General features: G+C 42.5%; 1 protein-coding gene across 1 annotated transcript in view; it reads right to left on the bottom strand.

Moving 5' to 3' along the window:
- The window catches only part of ANXA4 (annexin A4), a 73,033-nt gene that overhangs the window by 46,648 nt on the left and 3,338 nt on the right, over positions 1–23,047 (bottom strand). The window contains exon 2 of the mRNA XM_010845303.1: positions 127–178. Within this exon, the coding sequence (XP_010843605.1) occupies positions 127–129 (3 nt within the window). The 5' untranslated portion in view covers positions 130–178. The remainder of the gene's footprint in view (positions 1–126; positions 179–23,047) is intronic.

Consider the following 23,047-nt stretch of genomic DNA (forward strand, 5'->3'; position numbering starts at 1 on the left):
TCCATTTCCTCCTCCCTCCCCTCTGTTGAGCAAACAACCCTTTGTATAAGACAGCAGGCCCTGATTACACATCCTGTACCTGTCTGGGGCTGGCACCAGGGAGGGTGAAGCCCATCCCCAACTTACCATGACTATGACGCTATGTCAGGGTCAGGGTCGGTCAGTCAAGCAGAAGTTCCTGTGTGATAAAAGCAGAGGGGATGAGAGAACTGTCATTAAAATCATTAATCAAGATAACTCACAGTTTGCACAAAGTTAAGCCACAGGGAAATAACACCCAATTTCATCAAGAGGGCAGCTATTGATTAGCTAAAGAGACAAGAACCAAGCTAATCATTAAAGAGAAACTGTTCTAAGAGGCAAGTGAATTATGCCAGTCTCCTAGCTGCTCTTCTGCTTGGAGATAACACATTACAGAAATGATCCCTCTTGCTTAGTTAGGATGAGCTACATTACTTGAACTCAAGCCAAGCCTAGATTCTAAACTGGAAGTGTTAGTGGATCAGAAGAGTTGCCTCTTGGAGACAAAAGATAATCTGACTACATCGGGGAAAAAAGTGCTGCACTCCAGCCTTTACCCTGAATGAATCGTGTGTGTGTGTGTGTGTGTGTGTGTGTGTGTGTGTGCGTGCGCGCGCACAAGCATTTGTATAAGATAATAGGCCACTGGCCCAACTCACATTAGACCTTTCTTTTTCCCAATGGCCACTGTCACTGCCACCATCTCAGGACTTAAAAGTGCTTCTCCCCTTTAAGCTACAGCCTTACACACTTTGCCCTCAGTTCTTCAGCACCTCCTCCATTAAGAAGCCTTGAGCCATCACACATGTATTCAGTCATTTAGAATGCAAAAAATGTCTTTATTGTAGACGAGCCTCTGAGGGGCAGACCCACTGGCTTCCTGTTTTCACATTCAGGTCCTACAGAAAAGGCTCCTTTTCTGAGCATTTAGTGAGATCCTTGAACTCAAAGAATTATCCCAGAACCAGAAGCATGGGCATCGCCTATGAGCTCTTTAAAATGCAGAATCCCAGGTCCCCACTCCAGACCTACTGCAAGAATCTGCATTTTAACAAGATTCCCAGAATATCCGTCTGCACAGCGGTTTGAAAATCACTGGCCTAGATATAACCCTGTCAGGTGGTTATTATTGTTTAGTCACCAAGTTGTGTCCGATTCTTTGCAACGCCATGGACTGTAGCCCACCAGGCTCCTCTGGCTATGGGATTTCCCAGGCAAGAATACTGGAGTGGTTTGCCATTTTCTTCTCCAGGGGAATTTTCCTGACGCAGGGATTGAACACACACCTCCTACATTGGCAGGTGGATTCTTTACTGCTCGGCCACCAGGGAAGCCCAATCCTGCCACGGAGCCTTGTTCTATCACTCCCCCAGAGTAACTGCATCCTTCTTGGCCAACTTTATCACCAACTGAGTCCTGCTGGGCCACAGGCACTCTTCATCTTCCACTTTCTGAGGCTCAGCTTCTACTTCCTTGTTTCCCATCACTCACTGCAGACTTATCCCGTTTGACCTGGGGGGTCAATCCCTTCCTGGGGGGTCAATCCCTTCCTGCGGGAAGTGTCAACTGGCTCTGAGGCACCGACTGAGCAAAGGTGAAGAGGTGGGGATGAGCCGTGGCTTCAGGGCGAGGCTGCTGGAGCAGAGGGCTCCTTCCAGGGAAGGCTCAGAGTTATGGGTGGAAAAGCAGGCAGAGAATTGATTATCAAGGGCCCTGTCCATCTGAGGAGTTTGACTTATAATGTAGGCAGTGGAGAAACAGTGAAAGGGTTGGGTTTTGCAGAGAAATAAAGTAAGACAAAACATACTTTAGCAAGTTACTATACTAGAGGGTAGACTAGAGTCAAAGCCAAGGAGTCAGGAAGGCTTGAGATACTATTAATAGTACAGGAACAAAGATCTGTACTAAAAAAGGCAAAGATCTGGGCAGATGTGGACCCTGGGATAGGATTTACACATGACTTTTTTGGAAGGAAGACGTTACTGGAATTAGTGGCTCCTGAATTATCTGAATTTATACATTCAATCACTAAATATTCGTAACACACCTCTATATCTCAGTCATTGTTTTCATTGATAGAGATAATATGGTGAATAAGACAAGGAACCTGCCTTCAAGGAGCTTACCTTGTTTCAGGAAAGACTGACAACAAATAAAGAGATGACTACATAAGACAATTTGATACCAGTAAGATGAAAATACAATAGGATAATGGTACAGAACAGGGATCAACAAACTTCAGCTCAGGGGCCACATTCTAATTTTAAACAGTCTATCAGCGAGAAACATTTTTAACATTTTCAACAGTCGACCAAAAATCAAAGGAATTGTATTTCATGACACACAAACATTCTATAAAATTCAGATTTCAGTGGTGGTTTGAGCAAAGCCTTCTGGAAATACTGAGAGTCATTATTCAGTGAGCTAGAAATATTTTACCACAGGAAGAAGCTGTGTCACATTTGAACACAGGGTGCTTTTAGCCAGACAATGTATTTTAAAACTTGGACAGCACACAGAGTAAGTCCATTTATATAAAAACAGCTGTTGTGTATTTATTATTTACTAGTATCAACTGAGTTTCTAAATAGATTTTAGAAACGAATGCAGTCAATGGCACCCTTTGATTCTTTGATTAGATAGCAGATAATACGTGTAAAGTGAACCCACACAAATGCTGACTAGCACAGTACCTGGCACCTCAATAATTAGGCAGGAGTAGGGAAGGAATTGGAGAAGGCAATGGCACCCCACTCCAGTACTCTTGCCTGGAAAATCCCATGGACGGAGGAGCCTGGTAGGCTGCAGTCCATGGGGTCGCCAAGAGTCAGACATGACTGAGCGACTTCCCTTTCACTTTTCACTTTCATGCATTGGAGAAGGAAATGGCAACCCACTCCAGTGTTCTTGCCTGGAGAATCCCAGGGATGGGGGAGCCTGGTGGGCTGCCATCTATGGGGTCACACAGAGTCAGACATGACTGAAGCGACTTAGCATAGCATGGGGAAGGAATTGAACACATCCGTCCCGCAACACAGAATTGCTGTAGGCCTCTTCTCAATTCCACAGAACCATCAGCCCCCAGAAGATGAAAGGCCCTTTTCCATCTGTAAAAGCTCGCCCACATGTCCACGTATAGAGCCAAGGATTCTTATAGCAAGGGACCCCCAACCTCTGGGATCTAGTGCCTGATGATCCGAGGTGGAGCTGATATAATAATAGAAATAAAACAAACAGTAAATGTAATGTCCTGGAATCATCCCAAAACCATCGCCACCCGCCCCCCCGCTTCCAGTCCATGGAAAAACTGTCTTCCATGAAACCAGTCCCTGGTGCCAAAGAGGTTGGGGACAACTACTCTAAAGAACCTTTTCTGCCTCAGCCTCCTTGATTCTTTTGCTCTCTCTCTCTGAGGGCCAGCCTACAATACCATAAGCTGATCAGTATGACCAAGTTCACAGTGACCCAGACTCTGTTGTTGTATACAACTTTGAGGTTCTATAAGCTCCTTTTGCAGCTCAAGGGTCAGGGGAGGGGCAAATTATTAGCAACTGTGCCTCAAACTTTACATCTGGGAAATGCAGACACATTCAGTTTGGGGCATAGCTCAAACGACCTTAAAAGCATCAGGACTCTTCAAGATGGAAAGATGAAGCCTGAAGAGACCATATGTTTGAGATGTCTTTTAAAAAACCAATATGTGGGTGGGAACCTGCATCTTTTTTGTAATATGTGAACTCCTCACCTAGGGCTTCCCCGATGGCTCAGTGGAAAAGAATCTGCCTGCAATGCATGAGACACTGGAGACGTGGGTTTGATCCCTGGGCCAGGAATATCCCCTGGAGGAGGAAATGGCAACCCACTCTAATTCTTGCCTGAAAAATCCCATGGATAGAGAAGCCTAGCAGGCAATAGTCTATGGGGTCGTAAAGAGTTGGACACGACTGAGCAACTAAACAGAGAGAAACAGACACCTAAGGCTCAGGACAGGGCTCTCGAGGATTTTAGGACATAGTTTTAGAGCAACTGAAAGCTGGTAACTCAACATAAGAGACTTATCCCAAGGGAATACATATTCCTTTGCATAAGGGAGTAATATGCTGTAAATTGTTGTTTAGCCACTAAGTCGTGTCCGACTCTGCAACCCCATGGCCTGTAACCCACCAGGCTTTTCTGTCCATGGAATTTTCCAGGCAAGAATACTGCAGTGGGTTTCCCAACCCAGGGATTGAACCCATCCATGCCTCCTGCTCAGCAGGTGGAATCTTTACCACTGAGCCACCTGGGAAGCCTTAAGCTATAAATAAATTCAATCTGTTTCAGGTTAAGATTACATGTACTTTCAGAAATAATTTACAATGAATTCATAAAGAAAAATTAGGTATGTCAGGAACACACCCTATTGTTTTTCTATAGGATGTTCAGAAGGACAACTATTACACTAGTCCACATACTGCCCTATTATATCACTGCCAGAAATTGGCAACCCAGTGCTGACTCAAGCATGAAGTTTCTTAAGTCCTTACAGCAGACTGCAGATGCATGAACAAGGCCCACTCCTGGTAATACTGCAGGAGGCCATGCAGACAGCAGTGTGATACATTCCTCCCCACCCACCCAGACTTTGGACAGCAGGCAAATGAGATTGACTAGTAAAATCAGTAAATAATCATCAAAACAACGATATGCAAACTCATCTAAGGAGGAAGAATGGCTCCCAAGATGAAGCCAGCTGGCCAAAAGCTGTTAGACATATTTAAGGAAAAATTCTGTCCAACAGCAAGCTCAACCCAAAACCATCACCGAGGTTTACTCTAAAATGTTTATCGAAAGCCTGTCCTCAAGAAAGGCTGGCTTGGCCCCAGGATCAATGTTCTAGGCGTCAGATATTTCCCCACTGTGAAGATGACTTTTATCCATCTAAAACTCTTCCTCTGATTCCTTGATTGCCAAGGAACCTTGGGGTTTGGCTTCCCATGTGGACCTCTCTACAAAGTACTGCAGTATACGGATTTTTTCCTAAGTAACAGTTATATTTCTCAACATAAATAAATAAATTAACCATGTGTGCAAGCATGTAAGTGCCTATGAGTGATAAGCCTATAAATATGAACCTGTCCCTAAGAGATGAACCCCTTCTTGATGTGCTAACAAATACAATTTCTCTGGTCTTTCTAGACGCGACACCATGGTGAATTCACCCTGTGACCAGATGCTTCCTTTGAGACCCCAGCATAACTTGGCAGTTGTTCTCCGTTCAGATGCACAACACTGACCCAAGACCAGAACTTACCCTTCACTGTGAAGGGGTCTGATGGCCTTGTGACACATTCTTATACTGAATCCTTCTCCTCCCTGGAAGATCACATGTGAGTGACTCATTCACCATTTTTCTTTGGTACATGGTTTCACTTTAAATCCCAGAGGATGACAAATTTAAACTTTTAGTCTCTGGACTTGTGGAGAGTGCAACTGGGCCCCACCCAGGCACTAAAGGCTTTTCAAAACTGTCTATGAAATAGGAACATGAAAGCAACTCTTCTTCCTTGGATCCTTGATTCTTCTAAAGTTAAAGGAAATTTTGTTCCCTGGATGGGGTTTTTTATTTTTAAACATTTAATCCAAGCAAAGTGTGTAGGCTAAGCGAAGGCAAAGTTGAAGACTTGCTTGCTAAGCAATTCTTAGAGAAGAATCTCTTTCAACCCACCATCTGGCAAGTAACTTATTAACAGTCTTTTGTCCAAATTTTAGCCACTTATTCACAGCACTGTTGGAACAGTAATAATAATTTCAATCCACAAATAATTAAAAAACACATTTTACATATAATTTAAAACATCCCCACTCTTTCTCTACCATTCGTTCCCACATCATGCCCAAGTCTATTCAAGTTTTCTACTCCAATGACTCCTTTGTCCAAAAGGCAGGGAGAAGGAAGGAAGCACATGTATTAAACACTCCTCTACATGACCTTAATCTACCTAACCTTTGGAGTCCTGACATTATCTCCACTCTACAAACCAGATGGATAATACAATAATGAAAGTTGTTTATGGCGAATTCTATATTGTATTAAGAGATAAGATTAGAAAAATACAGAGAGTAATGAGAAGGCCTTAATGATTGCTGGGAGAGCTGGCTGGGCCCTGTGCTCTTAGTTAACCATCTGCCCTCCTAAACATCTTTCTACTTCACATTAATACCTCAGTTTCCCCAGGCACAAATCAATGCATATTCTAATAAATTTTATAAATATTTCTCTGGATACTGTTTTCAGTTTTCATAGTATAAAGTTTCCAATTTTCTTAAGTAATTTTCTCTCATTCTCCGAGTGACTCCAAGGGCCACCTGTCGACTAGAGATCTTTGGAATTCTGGTCGGCTGGCTTTTTGATGGTGGAGGTGTTTTTAAATTATTTTGCCTTTTAATTGCAGACAAATTGTTTGGATTCCCCTCCTCCTCACAGGCTAATTAGCATAGAAACAAGAAGCGATGCACTGCTAACACTACTCGCAATCATGGAACTAACAGGATAGTTTCACTGAGGTTTCATCTCAGTCATTCAACAGTCATGATCTGAATGCCTGCCCCAGGCCAGGTACCATTCTAGGTGCTAAAAGGAACCTTAATCTCTCCATTTGTCACCTTCATCTCGAAAATTACCCCATGCCTTGTCTGTTCAAGAGTAGCCTAACAGAAAAAAATTCTGGTAGTGGTTGGCAAGAACTCTGCTGAACATCCTTCCCGTTGCAAGGACTCTACACCCTTTCTGAACGTTCATCTCCAGCCTTTGGTCTCCTCCTTCTGGTCATGGGGCTCACTCCTCCAAGGGGTAGCCTCTGTCACTGCTCAGTGGCTCAGCATCAGGAAAGCTGGCCTTGTATTCCATGTTAGGTGTGCTGGAGTTAAATGGGCTTTATTTTTAAATAAGTATTTACTGACCATCTAGTTACATTGAGTGTTTAGGTGCTTTATCATGGGCTTCCCTGGTGGCTTAGATAGTAAAGAATCTGCCTGCAAATCTGCCTGCAATGTGGGAGACCTGGGTTCGATCTCTGGATTGGGAAGATTCCCCTGGAGGATGGCATGGCAACCCACTCCAGTATTCTTGCCTGGAGAATCACCACGCACAGAGGAGCCCGGCATGCTACAGTCCATGGGGTCGCAAAGAGTCGGTCATGACTGAACGACTAAGCACACAGGTGATTTATCAACACTATATTGCTTCCTCTTCTCACTGTCCAGTGAATTGGGCAGGATAACTTAAATTTGAGAAAAGTTAAGCATAATGCCCAAAGTCACTCATGTTGTAGGTGGTAGGAGCTATGTTTTCAGTCATAGCCATTACTCTAGAGACCTTCATGCTGCTGCTGCTACTGCTGCTAAGTTGCTTCAGTCGTGTCCGACTCTGTGTGACCCCATAGACGGCAGCCCACCAGGCTCCCCCGGCCCTGGGATTCTCCAGGCAAGAACACTGGAGTGGGTTGCCATTTCCTTCTCCAATGCATGAAGTGAAAAGTGAAAGTGAAGTCGCTCAGTCGTGTCCAACTCTTAGCGACTTCATGGACTGCAGCCTACCAGGCTCCTCCGTCCATGGGATTTTCCAGGCAAGAGTACTGGAGTAGGGTACCATTGCCTTCTCCAGATCTTCATGCTATACCATGCTAAATGCATGTGTCTTTACACACGTGTATAATTATACACTAAGGCAGGTGTCAGTGATAGAAGCTTTTAGGAGTAACAATGGAATCAAAACTTCAAATTGTCACATCTTTTGCTGAGTAAATGCTTTCTTTTTCTTTGTATCTTTAACAAGCTGGATGGAAAAAACAACACAACAACAAAAACACTCCTCCCGGACCTATCTGCTGAACACTGGACCCCACTTTGGCAGACAGCACCCAATCAAGAGTGGTGGCTCTTTAAAGAGCATGTTTCTAACCCCACATGCCCCTGCCCTGGTTCAGCCATCCAACCTTTCCAGTGGAAGAACAAGGCAACATGGCTCTGTGACAGTGTCTCTTGGAGCCAACACATGGCCAGAGTCATGTCATCTCCAGCTGCGAGGTACTCAGTGTTTCCATCCAAACCCCATCCGGGCACATTCTGTGCCCCTCCCCTCCATGACAGGGCCGAGCATCCTGTACACAGTTGGATGGGTTCCACCCACAATTGTAAAGTACCCTCGGTGCTGCCTCTTCAGAGACTGACTGATGCATCATGCCATGGAGACAGTCAAAGGCTAGAAATACTGGAACCATTTGATTATGTTTATCCTAACATCAGCAATGTTTAGACTGTCCAGGGTACACCAGTAGGGAGAGAAAGAAGGGCTGCTAGGAATAACTCTTCCAGCTTATGCTATGAACCGAAAACAGTACGGGCTTTCATTCAAAGTCTAACATAGGGTTTGGCGCAGCTCTGACATGTTTGCTCAAGCCCCAGATGGCAGTTTACTTACGCGATTAGAGGCAGCGCCCCTCCAGGCTTGAAACACAACTATTCTTTTGATCTCTCAGAGTTGATGTTCCCCTAATTCAGATCAAAATGTCTAGCAAACAGCTGACAAAGCAATTCCCGGGCTGTGCTGTAACTACACAAAGAAAGCAGGAGCAGAAATGGAGTGGAAACGCCTGCCCCAGAAAGAGCACATTGCCATCATGGTCCGATGTTAAGAGTAGAGAAGGCTACAGACAGTGCCCAGCCCCAGCCTCCCTGGAGACGGGAAACAGCCCCGTCTACACGTTAGGCGGTAGACCTGCCTCTGGGTAACACGTGTGATAATAACGTGTGGATTCCTGTCGGGAGCCACGTTAGGCATTACTGACAAAGTGGAGGCACGGCCCTAAACCCCCTCTCTTTGATCCGTAGGCACGGACCCGGAATGAAGGAGTTAGGCTTTGTGATTCTGACTTGTTTTTCCCTTTCCTCGGCTGAGTTGACTGAAGAGAATATTAAGGTGCTTATTGTTTTTGAGAGGAGCACGAGAAGGCATAAAGCCTTCTGCAGCTGTGCTCAAAGAATAATTCATAAAGTTAACCACTGACATTTGTTCAAGGACTTTTACAAAAAAGTGTTCCAGGGTGAGCACACAGGCCGCAACTTGAGGCCATGGGAGGGATTGCTATCTGAAGCCCATTTGTGAGAAAAGTGTTTATGGCAAAGGAGTTTGCTGAATTTAGGGTTTAGGAATAATTAAAATAGTTAGAAGCTAAATATATAGGAGTGCTGTAATGTTAGCATATTCTACTATAGCTTATAGAAATTAGGGACTTTAGAGATATTATTAGCTAGAAGCCCTTTCTAAGAAATGGTGAGCTTAGGATACTAGGGGCAAACAGGACTTAGAAAGATAAGAATTAAACTGAGGAATGCGGTATGCAGCCCAGACATTAGCATAAGTTACAGTGTATTCACAAGGACACATGAGAAAAAGTAGATAAGAAAATTGCTGAGGAAGGAACTCCTTTTGAGCGGCAACAATGATTTTTGGAGAAAAATAAATCTGGGTCCATGAGAACTAAAAATATCAAACCTCTGACCTACTGCTTTTGTAAAAGTATAAAAGAGAATCCTAAGCTTGAAATAAACAGGCAGTCCAAGTAAAATGAGAGGCTGCCTCAGTTTCTCTCGTCGACGCTGCTCACCCTTTCAGGTTGAATCCCTGGCTGCTGGAGCTGGACTCTGGCAGATTCCCTCCCTGACCCAGGTCTGGCAGTGCTAGTAGCACGGTGGGACAGGTTCACGCTAGTGAGGGCAAATCCATGCCGCCCTCTAATAGGAAACAGCAGTGGAAGGTCCAAACCTGAGGGTGGCGTGGCCAACGCCACAGCCTAGCTGCCCATCTCAGACAGGACCTCCTCCTTCCTTGGAGCCATCCTTCCTTTGACACCATCTTTCCTCTGTAACCAAGATGCTGAAGCCTGGACGCCAACCACTTGGGTTTATAACTCTCCCACACATACTTCCTCACTGTATGATTTGGAGTAAGTTATAATCTCTCTGTACTTCGATGAATTTCCTCATTGATAACATGGAATTCATAATAATAGTAACTTCATAGGAAGGGTTGTGGCAAAGATGAATCAAGTTATTGCATCATATCAAGTACTTAGAATCTCATACATATTTTGTACTCAACAAATGTTAGCTATTCTTTTTATTACTATTCTCTCTGAGTAACCTTTATCCACCACATACACATATTCCAACATACCAGTTTAATGAGCTGTTTTAGGGGTGGGTTACCAACTCCACCCATATTAAAAATATCTGTGGTGTACAGAGTTCAGGCTTTCACATCTACAACCTTTTAAACCAGATTTCCCTTAAGATCCTTTTGGCCACCAAGTTGATGGGGTCCTCTGTGTGTGTCTGTCCTCCGACATCATCATTGTTTTCAGAGTTGTCTGAATTCTAAGACAGCATCTTCCCTGGAATCTGCTTACCAGACTCCCATCCTGGGCCCCTAGTTTCCTGCTCTTAATTCTTAGCAGTGCCTTGCACATAGTGGAGCTGTAAGAAATGCCTGTTGACTTTAACTGAACTGGCTGCTCCTGCAGCCATAGGACTATGTCTGCCTTGGCTCCTCCGGCTTCCAGAAGGCCTAGTCTTCAAGAAGGGCCCTCTTCCCCAGGGGGTCTCCTCTTGCCTTGTTTCTAAGCCCCCTGGTATTCTCTAAGGAAGCATTAGCATAGATTCAATTACTGCAGTCCCTCTGGGGTTTACTTTCTAACCACAGAGGAAAATATATTCTCTATCTTGAAACCTTAAGGTAAGCAGAGATTTCTTAGGACACAAAATAGCACAAGCTATAAAAGTCAATATAAGTAAGATTCATCAAAATTAAAAAGATTTGCTCAGTAAAAGACATTATTTTCCCGACCCAGGAATCGAACCCGGGTCTCCTGTATTGCAGGGAGACGCTTTACCGGCTGAGCCACCAGGGAAGCCCCAGAAAAGTGTCTTTTATTCTCACTAAAAGAAAATCAACTTTTTTATTCTCACTAAAAGAAAAGCCATAGATTGGGGGAAAATATTCACAGCACGTATATCTGATAAAGGACTTGAGCTGAGAATATATAAAGAACTAAAAGTCATAACACAAAGATGAACACAGCAAGTTCTTAAATGGGCGAAAGACTTAAGACACTTCACAAAAGAAAACATACGAATGATCAGTAAGTATATGAAAAGGTGCTCATTACTGGTTATGCAGAAAACACAAATTAAAAGCAAAATAAGATACCATTCACATCCCTTAAAATGGTTTTTTTAAAAAAAGGGAAGAAACAAAAAGAGGACACTATTAAATGTTAGAGAGGGACTTCCCTGGTGGTCCTGTGGTTATGAATCCGCCTTCCAATGTAGGAGACGCAGGTTTGATCCCTGTGTACTACTCCACGTGCCGTGGGGCAACCAAACCTGTGCACCTCAACTACAGAAATGCCCACGCACCACAAAGACCCAGCACAGTGAAAAATACATTTAAAAATAAATAAAGAAATGTTAGAGAAGAGGTAGAGCAACTGAAACTTTCAAACACTGTAAACTTGAGAGAACTATTTGGCAGTTTCTATTAAAGTTAAACATGAATCTTCCTTTTGACTCAGCAATTCCATCTTATTTACCTAAGATAAGTGAAAACCCATATCCATAAGAAAACATGGGCAAGAGTGTTCACATGAACCATACTCACACTGACTGCTGCAACCGGAGACAACTCAAATGCCCATCAACAGATAAATGGACAGATTGCAGAATATTCATGCAATGGAGTACTTTTCAGCAAACGACTGATACAGTGATAAGACGAGTGAATCTCTAAAACATTATTCTGAGTGAATGAAGCCGAAAAAAAACCAAGCTAATGTATAATGCCAGAAAGCACAAAAGTGGTTGCCTAGGGTCAGGGATTGGGGGTAGTGGTGAGGTGAGGGGCCTACCTGCACAGGAGTGTGAGGGAAGGAACTTTAGGGTGTGACTGAAATGTTCCTTATCTTGATTGAGGCAGTGGTACCCAACTGTACACTTTGTCAAAATATATTGAACTCACTTCACACCCAATAGGATGGCTAGTATCAAAACAAAACAAATCAGAAAATAACAAGTGTCAGTGATGTTGTGGAGAAATTGGATCCCTTGTGTACTGCTGGTAGGAGTGTAAAATAGTATAGCCACTATAGAAAGCAGCATGGTACTTCCTTCAAAAGTTAAAAATATAATAATTACTATGTGATCCCCAGTTTCATTTATGGGTATATATTCCAGGTATATACAATCTGGAGATACATGCTGCTAAGTCGCTTCAGTCGTGTCCAACTCTGTGCGACCCCATAGACGGCAGCCCACCAGGCTCCCCTGGCCCTGGGATTCTCCAGGAAAGAACACTGGAGTGGGTTGCCATTTCCTTCTCCAATGCATGAAAGTGAAAAGTGAAGTCACTCAGTAACGTCCGACTCTTAGGGACCCCATGGACTGTAGCCCACCAGGCTCCTCCATCCATGGGATTTTCCAGGCAAGAGTGCTGGAGTGGGGTGCCATTGCCATCTCCCCAGGAGATACATACATATTAATATACATAGTCTTTCCAAAAAATTGAAAGCAGGGACTCAATATTTGTACACTCACGTTCACAGCAGGATTATTCAAACAAACCAAAAGATGGAAGCAACCCATGTGTCAACTGATAGATGAATGCATAAACAAAATGTGGTACATACAACAGAGTATTATTCAGCCTTGAAAAGAAATTTGACATGGACTTTGAGGACATTATGCTAAGTGAAATAGCCAGACACCAAAAGATCACTACAATATGATTCCACTTATATTGAGAACTTAGAGTAGTCAAACTCATGTAGGATGGTAGTGCCGGAGGTCGAAGAAGGGGTGAGAAGGAATTACAGTCTAGCAGGTATAGAATTTCAGTTCCACAAGATGAAAAGCGTGGTACTGATGGTTGCAAAACAATGTAACTATATTTACACTACCCAACTGAATACTTAGAAATAGTTAAAATGGTAAGCTTTTTCTTATGTGTATTTTACCACAATTTTTAAAAATAATTTTTACGGTATTCTTGGCTGGGAAATCCCATGGACAGAGGAGCCTGGGAGGCTACAGTCCATGGGGTTGCGAAAGAGTTGGACATGACTTAGTGACTAAACGACAACAACAAACAACAAAGAGAAAGAAAATTTTAAAAATAAAATAAAAAGAAGCAATTTTTAAAAGTGAACCCCTTAAGAAAAAACACCTCACTGAACTAAGCACTTAAGATCTGTGCATTTTATCATATGTAATTAATACTTCAATACAATAATAAATATGTCTACAGCCAAAAGTATATGATAGATAATACACAGGTATACAGCTTTGCAGGCTGAGGGTGGCCTCTCAGGTAAAGCCTGCCACTGTGTGTCTTCCTTTAGCAATGTCCTCTCAGAGGCAAAATCCAACTCAGTGGAATCCAAAAATCCATACAGCTTCTGCAAAGCATCATGGGTAAAGCCACGTCTCCTCAGGGATAACAGCTATGCAAAGAGAAAAACCTGTCCAGCATAGTTAAGCTTTGCCACAGGTTACACTGTTTTTCCCACTCCATTTCGCAAGTTACTTTAAAATCAGAGGCCCTCAAAGAAACGTGAAAGGTCACTTAATTCCATTTTCCTCCTTCAAAAATACCGTAAGTAAATTATTCTGGGCAAGTAAGCCTCTAAGACAGGAATCGCACTAACTGTTCACATAGGAACCCCAACCAGATGATCATAAGCTACTGGTGTTGATCTCCAGTTTTTGTCTCTTTTACCACTAGAGTTTCTGTATGTCCATCTGCACCCAGGTCACCTGGATCCCTCCTTATGAATCACAAACTACAGGCCACCATATTCTGAGATCCCCAATTCCAAGGCTGTATGTCCACCTGCATCCAGGTCACCCAGATCCCTCCTTATGAATCATAAACTATAGGCCACCATATCCTGAGACCCCAGTTCCAGGGCAGACCAGTACTCCTGATCTTCTCTCTCGTCTCAGCCATAATAGGTCTCAGGGGTAAAGAAGAAGAGCACCTCATCAGAAAAAGGAATCCTCAATCTAACATTTGGTCTTTCTTTTATAATCTGTCCCAGAGAAACTAAAGTCCACTCCATCTTTCCTTACAGAATTCTTGTGAGGCTGGAAGGAGGAGACAGACAGGACCTGAATGAGAAACTCAAGTCCCAGAGGGGAGTGACCGGCAAAGAGGCGGTGAGTGGCCAGGCTTCCTATTGTCCTGTTAGGTTTTATTTGCCTACAGGTAGGAAAAGAGTTGGAGAAGGCAATGGCACCCCACTCCAGCACTCTTGCCTGGAAAATCCCATGGACGGAGGAGCCTGGTAGGCTGCAGTCCATGGGGTCGCTAAGAGTCGGACACGACTGAGCAACTTCACTTTCACTTTTCACTTCACGCATTGGAGGAGGAAATGGCTTAGCAGCAGCAGCAGGAAAAGAGTTATTACACACAGCCCAGGCTTTTCCTCACCAACACTATGCTAAGTCACTTCAGTCGTGTCCGACTCTGTGCGACCCCATAGACAGTAGCCTACCAGGCTCCCCCGTCCCTGGGATTCTCCAGGCAAGAACACTGGAGTGGGTTGCCATTTCCTTCTCCAATGCACTTTTCAGTGAAAAGTGAAAGGGAAGTCGCTCAGCCGTGTCCGACTCTTAGCGACCCCATGGACTGCAGCCTACCAGGCTCTTCCATCCATGGGATTTTCCAGGCAAGAGTACTGGAGTGGGGTGCCATTGCCTTCTCCGACACTACCACTTTCGTTTGCCACAAGGGAAGAAAACTTTGGATCTACTGGGTAGGATAATTGATATTATTCATTTCACCTGTCTCATTTTTATTTTTTAAAATGTGCTACTGCACTACTAGATAATTCAAACTTACATTTGTGGCTCACTTTATATTTCTATCACATAGCACTGATCTACACATATCTTGGGTAATACTAATTTTTAAATTTCTTCTTTATTTTTAATTGGAGGCTAACTGCTTTACAAAGTTGTACTGGCTTCTGCCGCACAACAGTGCAAATCAGCCATAAGTGTATGTATATATACATCCCCTCCCTTTTGAGCCTCGCTCCCCCTCTCCCTCCCCACCATCTAGCCCCTCTAGGTGGTCACAGAGCTGCAGGCTGGGCTCTGTGATTTACAGCAACTTCCCACTAGCTTTCCAGTTTACACATGCTAGTGTATATATGTCAATGCTACCCTCTCCATTCAACCAACCCTCTCCTTCCCCTGTTGTGTCTGCAAGTTTGTTCTCTACGTCTGTGTCTCTATTCCTGCCCTGCAAATAGGTTCATTAGTACCATTTTCCTAGATTCCATATACATGTGTGTTAATATAGGATACTTATTTTACTCTTTCTTGACTTACTTGACTCTGTATAAGAGGCTCTGGGTTCATGCACCTCAATTCAACTGACACATCCGTTCCTTTTTAAGGTTAATAATAATTATAATAGCTACTGTTGAGCATATATTGTATTGTGGCAGACATTGTTCTAAATACTTTATATGAATAATTATCTCAGATATCTCTTTTAAATCTCATCAAGAAAATTATTTATCTTCTTGGTGACTTCATTTCCCCCATTTTTTTAAAAAAAGAAAGAAAAACACAGTATGGGTCTATGACAAAAGAACGATTGCCTTGGAATGTGTAAAGGCAAAGCTTATCCCTGAAAATAATTCACTTAATTATTCAGAAGAAACATTTAGGGAACCATTGGGCATCCTCAATATTTGACGGAAGAACAGGATTCTAAATAGGAGGAGAAAAATGATTAGCATAACATAACATAAGAAATTCTCTGAGACTGAAGATTTTGGCTTAAATATTCTGTATTCAGAACATCAAGGCCAAGGTTAATTTTCTACAATCACCCTTTTCCTCCTTCCCAAATAAAAAGAGATTTGATTTTTAAAATGCTTATGTGTATTTAAGAGGGCTTACCAAATCTAATATAAGAAGGTTTACCAAATATTTAAATAGTATTCTTGTCACTACTGTTTGGTTTCAACTATTCCCCCCTCCAGCAGGAGTCCTTCTAAAAGAAATGAAGCATCTGCAGAGATCATGAAAAATTTAATATTAACGCCTCGAGAGACCATAGAAAATAGAAAATACTGGTTAGCTTAAAAAAAAAACAACTTTACTTTTTAATAAAATGTATACAGCAGAAAATTTATTATTTGGTTTATTTCTGTTTTAGCAACCTCAGGACTTTTTGGTTGTAAAAATGAAATGTGGATTTGGGATAGTTGGCATTAATTTTATTTGTCACTATCAACCTCTCTTTCCCTCCAGTCATTATTGTTTAAGTTGCCTGCCTGATCTGATAAACTTGTTTCCTAAACCCAGCAAGCATGTGGGAACAGGCAGAATGTTTCACTGCAGTGCTGAAAATTATGGCTCTTTCCTACAAAAGAAAAAGATCAACTTTCATAGGATTTTAGAGAGTATAAGGCCTTTAGCAATCACATCTATTTCCCCCTTTCATTTTATTTTGTAAATTATTAAATCAAATCTAAGCACTGAAGAGGCCATTTTAAAAGTGTAAACATACCATCTACTTTCACTTTTTGTGTGTTCCAATCTTTCAGCAGTTGTAATCACAGTATGTATATCACTTTATGTTCTGCTCTCTCCTCTTAATTTTCCTAATTCTACACAATCATATTTATTATTTTATTAAATTTATATTCTTCCATCGTACTGATACATTATAACTTATTCAATGTCCCTACTATTTGGTTATTCAGGTTTTTTTATGATATGACTAAAATCTTTATAATTAGCTTTGTAGATTTTGTTCTTTTTTTGACCTATTTATTCCTTGTGATACCAATACCTGGATAATTATGAATATTTCCTGTTGTCCTCCAAATTTACAAGGATATCCAATTCTCAGCCAGCCAAAACACGTTCATTTGCTATACCTGTTTAACACTGAATTGTCTCTTTTTCTACTTATACACTTTTTTGTGAATTATCTGCTTGCATGTTTTGCCCATTTTAGGGATCCTGATGCTTTACTAACACATTTCTAGGAATTATGCACATATTATAGAACTTCATCTTTTATACCCAGAATTTATTATTATGCATTTTTCCAATTTCATATTTTCCTTTTAGTAGAGGCAAACTTTGGGAGAAAATTTTTAAATCATACCTATCCATCTTTTCCTTTGTATTCCTTCTTATTACCTCAATGGTTAGAAAAGTCTCTTTTTTGATGAAATGTTGTAATCGTTGGGCTGGATGATGAATAGGTACATGAGGTTTCCTTTTACTATTCTGCCACTTTGGGTGTATGTTGGGAAAAGTTTATAATAAAAAAAATTTTTTTTAAGTAGCTCTTTCCCACTGTTAGAATAATCACTTCATTTTCTTTCTGCCAGTTTTTCTCCCACCCCTTCCATGTTCCAGTTGAGGAAACTCTTGCCCAGGAGGTTAAAGCAACTCTCTTACTATATGACTCATTTTGCGTCCCACCCACTAAACTTAGCCACAACATCTTCTGTTTTGGGCCTGGGGAAAACAGCCAATGACAAGGCTATTTGGAAAGAGCTAGAATTCAGTTTAAGAAAATTTGGCTGGAAGATCCTAAGTAGCTGGTGCTTTATTCCTGCAAGCTTACTGCAACCCTGCCTCACTAATGAGCCATAATAAGACCAGGGGTGTGCTGATAAACTTAACAGCTGGCTCGCCAAGGAAAGAAAACCCTGATCTGTAGCCATTTCTTTGGTGTAAATATTTTCAACATGATTCAAGTTACTTATGTGGTGTCACTGAACTTAGAGTTGGTAATCAGTAGACAATGGTATGCCATTATATAGTATTTCCACCATACAGACACAAGAGATGTAAAGAACTTCAAGAACATATGTAACAGTAAAAGGTGGTAAAATAATTAGAAAGTGATGGAGTGTTTTCAATATAATTTACTGATAAATATTTCTACCTTAATATAATTCATTTAATGGCTATATATATAATATATAGTGGCTAAATAATGGCTATATTTAACAATTAGTTTGAAAAAACCCTGAACATTTAACAGTCATTTCTGATGGATTTCCCACGTGGCTCAGTGGTAAAGAATCCATCTGCCAAAGCATGAGATGCAGGAGATGTGGGTTCAACCCCTGAGTTGGGAAGATCCCCAGGAGGAGGAAATGGCAACCCACACTAGTATTCTTGCCTGGAAAATCCCATGGACAGAGGAACCTGGCAGGCTACAGTCCAAGGAGTTGCAGAGTTGGACATGACTGAGTGACAGAGCATGCACTCTGATGGGTTGATACAAGAATTCCCCAAGATACCACTGGGAGAACAGTAACAGAAGCAGGATATTTTTTCAAAAAAACTGTGGTTAAAAAAAATGACAAAACTTACCATTTTAATAGTTTTTAATAGTTAAGAGTATCTCTTCCCCATTGCTATAATACTTGCTTTATTTTATTCCTATTTTCTATGTTTTATTCTACTTACTTCAAAATTCAGTGGCATTGATTACATTCACAACGTTGTACACCATTACCACTATCCATTCCCAGAACTTCTCCATCATCCCACGTAGAAACTTCCTACTCATTAAATAATAACTCATCATTTCTCCCTTACCCCAGACTCTGCAAACCATCATTCTGTTTTCTGTCTCTATGAATTTGAATTTTATCCTATACAGGTGGAACGATATATTTGTTCTTTTGTGTCTAGATTATTTCACTTGGCATAATGTTCGCAAAGTTCAACTATGTTTGAGTCCCTATCAGAAATTCACTCTTTCTTAAGGTAAAAGCAGGGTTTTAAGACCAATAGTTAAGGCCACCATGAATGTTCAGCCTGGAGGGAGAGTGTGTGGGTGTCGCTCCGTCTTCTCACCTCTGAGGTATAAGCCTTCCTCAGATTCACCAACGTATAGAAAACCCAGGGAATCAAGTCCACCCAAAGCATGGCCCCAGTGAGGAGGTCACAGGCAACTTTAATAGGGAGCACAAAAGAATCTGAAAAAGGTAGAAGATCCCGTGTGCATGATTAAAATTCCCCTATGTTTATATTTGCATTATATCTAGACCAGTATTTCAACCTAAAAGAAGTTACTACAACTAAGTGGTTGTGAAAGTGTGGTTCCATGACCAGGAACATCACCATCAACTGGGAATTTGCTAAAAGTGTAAATTCACAGGCCCAACCTCAGACCTACAGAATCCAAAACTCTGGAGGTGGAGTTAAGAGGCTCCCCCACATGATTCTGATGCATTCTCAGATTTGATAACCACTGCTCTAGAGTAATGATTCTAGATTCCAACTACAGATACCTAAAAGGTTCCCAAACCACCCCATGGGCATTTCATAAGTGGAGGTTCTCATTCATGATTCTTCACCAACAGTAAGGTAATGGGGGATTTCCCTGGTGGTCCAGAGGTTACGACTTTGCCTTCCAATGCAGGGGATATGTGTTCCATCCCTGGAGGGGAAGCTAAGAGCCCAAATGCCTCTGGGCCAAAAAACCAAAAACATAAGTAATAATGTTAACAAAATTCAATAAAGACTTTAAAAAATGGTCCATATTTTTAAAAATCTTTAAAAAAGAATAAGGTAATAGGGAAAAAAATGAGCAAAATTTTGTTAATAGAAGGGGGAGTCATAACATTAACATCTTTTAATATGTTATACACATGCATGTGTACATAGTTATGCATAAATATGACTCAGGATATATGTCTGCCAAAGATTATTTGAATAGTAGAGTTCTCAAAACCATCCAGTGCAAGCACACCTTACTCCTGGAAGGCCTGATCTGTTAATTTACACGATCTGTGAAACTCCAGATTCCAGTCTTCTCCCACGTTTGAGTGTTGGCCTAGGCTGTAGGGCACACATTCAGTCCAGGAGCTAGCAGGCTGCAAATCCACAAGGGCAGAGCTCCAGTCCTTGCTTCAAGATCTAACCCCACCTGTGGGAGCCAGTTTATTCTGGCATCAAGCTGAGGTAGACTATTGTGCAAGATTTCTGCCAGGATTAGCAATCAATCTCTATTACATCCTCCTTCCTCATTGAGAGACCCTTCATGAGTTGAGGGACTGAGTTTGATAAACCAGGGAAGTGGGACTTTCCTAGGAAGAAAGAATGACTGGTCCAAGGCAAGCCCATTCCAACTGCCACAGTGGTTTATGAGTAGTAACGTGACACACTGCGGAGGTTGAGAAGTAAAGGCAAGCCTGTCTGGAGGCTTGGAGTAGGAGCGTTCCCCATGCTAAAATGACTGAGTCAGCCTACCAACTTCCCCCTTTCTTTTGGCCTTGGATGAAGGCACGACTTGGGCTTCCCTGGTAGCTCAGCTGGTAAAGAATCCACCTTCAATGCAGGAGACCCCAGTTCAATTCCTGGCTTAGGAAGTTCCCCTGCAGAAAGGATAGGCTACCCACTCCAGTATTCTTGGGCTTCCCTGGTGGCTCAGACAGAAAAGAATCCGCCTGCAATGCGGGAGATCTGGGTTTGATCATCGGGTTGGGAAGATTCAATGGAGGGCATGGCAACCCACTCCAGTATTCTTGCCTGGAGAATCCCATGAACAGAGGAGCTTGGCAGGCTGCAGTTCATTGGGTCGCAAAAAGTCGGACATGACTGAGCAGCTAAGCACAAAAGGCATGACTCAAGTGTCCGGAGCTATGGCTTCAAAAGGATCCTAATTAGTACAGAGGGTAAGGCAGCTGGCATGGTATCTTGGGAAAAGCTTTTAAACTTTAGCAGGCACAAAAATCCCCTGGAGAGTGTTTAGAAATACAGATCTGGGGGATGTCAGACTCTAGAGCTTGAGTCAGTAAATCTTGGGTGGGGCTCAGAGACCTTACTCAATTAAGTTTCAACATGCAGTCCTGGTTATTCTCACATCCAGCTCTGAGCCCTGACTCTCAAATAGGTGGTCTCTGCATGAGACCCCTCGTTTCAAAACTGCCACTTGCTGTGTGTGCAGGCACTCATCGTCTTCACTTAAACATTTGAGGGCTTCCTTGGTGGCTCAGTGGTAAAGAATCCGCCAGCCAATGCAGGAGACCTGGATTCGATCCCAGATCTGGGAAAATCCCACATCCTGAGGAACAATGAAGCCCATGCACCACAACTACTAAACCTGTGCTCTAGAGCCTGAGGGCCGAACTACAGAAGCCTCAACTACTGAAGCCCACAGGCCCTAGAGCCCGTCTCTGCATCAAGAGAAGCCGCCGCAATGAGAACCCCATGCTTCGCAACTAAAGAGTAGCCCCACTCTTTGCAACTAGAGAAACGCCCACACAGTAAAGAAGACCCAGCACAGCCAAAAATAACAAATAAATAACTGTAAAAAAAGGTTTACTTTGCTCCTATCAGGTACTAGGCATTGTGAAAGAAACAAAGTTGAAGATGATTTTGCTCTCAAGAAGCATGAAAACCAGTAAGAGAAACAAAACTAGTATGTAACCAATCCAATGACAAAGCAGCACTGGGCAGCTATTAACATTAGAACTTCAAGGAAGGGAGAGACTGCAGACTAAGTAATCCCACCTCACTTCCCCCACCCAAGAGAGTCAGAGATTTCATTTGATTAAGGCTCAGATAGGATTTTAACAGCAAAGAGTCCATAGGCAAAGACAGTAAAAATGAGGCTTTCTCTCTGATTATGACTGATATGACTTATTTGGAAAACAGAATATCTGACCTTTGAGCAATACAGGTTTGAACTTCCCCAGGACAACTTATACCTGAGTTTTTTTCACTAAATGCTACTGCACCACTACACCTTCCACAGTTGGTTGAATCTGCAGATGTAGATCCCAAGATATCCAGGATCAAAGGATAAGGCAGTAGGGAAGTAGGAAGTGTAAAGTGATACGTGGATTTTTCAACTGGGCAGGAAATGCATTAAGGGTCAAATGCATTAAGTTCGGAGTTTGGCTGGTTTAAGGATATGATGGGAGTGGAGACAAAGAATTGAACAATCATTTTTTAAAATGGGTCATTTGGACCTCTGTGTTTCCAGCGTAGAGGGAGCAGGTTCAACCCATGATAGGGGAACTCCAATGACAAATGCTGTGCAGTGCGGTAAAAAAAGAAAGAGAAACTTTTTCAGCAAGTGGATCATTCTGTAGGGCTCAGAGGTTGGAATAAATTTTCTAGGCCGTGAAAAATCACACATGCACTCAGCACACACCTTTGGTGAATGCTCACTAGGCAATGGGCCAGAGGAATGGGGCTCTGTGGTCCTGATGTCAGAGGAGCTCAAAGCTGAGAGGAGGGCACAAGTCTGTAATCAAGAAAAAATAAAGCGTGGTGGGGGGATCACAGGGAGGCAAGGGCACACAGAGGAGGACCCTCACCCAGGTTACATCCAAGACAAACCTTGAAGAGTTGGCCTGGTGTAGGACAGGGAAGCTGGGAGTCTTGTTTCTCCAAGGCTGAATCTCTGCCTCGATTTCCTTCCTGGTACCCAGAGTTTCCTTTTTATTTACAAACGTCTATCACAAAACTGGCGGCTTCCCAGGTGGCGCCAGTGGTAAAGAACCCACCTGCCAATGCAGGAGGCATAGGAGATGCAGGTTCGATCCCTGGGTTGGGAAGATCCTCTGGAGGAGGGCATGGCAACCCACTCCAGTATTCTTGCCTAGAGAATCCCATGAACAGAGGAGCCTTGTGGGCTACGGTCCACGGAGTCACAAAGAGCTGGACAGGACTGAAGCGATGTAGAATGCATGCACACTAGCATGATCTTATAACAGTGCTAAACATAGAAGCAGATGCAGAAGAAAATAGGAATTTATAACTTAGGCCAACAACTCATACTATGGGATCCCTGGAATCTCTAAGACCTAACTCCCAATAATTGGTCCTGTCTCCCAAGGGCCCACAGAATGACGTTAATTTCTGAGGGCCCTCAAGCTCTGGCCTCTGGACTAGCCCTACTCTGGCTGAATGGCTCTCCTCCATGTCT

This window comes from Bison bison, unplaced genomic scaffold (assembly GCF_000754665.1).
Source record: "Bison bison bison isolate TAMUID 2011002044 unplaced genomic scaffold, Bison_UMD1.0 scf7180017864215, whole genome shotgun sequence".
Lineage (NCBI taxonomy): Eukaryota > Metazoa > Chordata > Mammalia > Artiodactyla > Bovidae > Bison > Bison bison.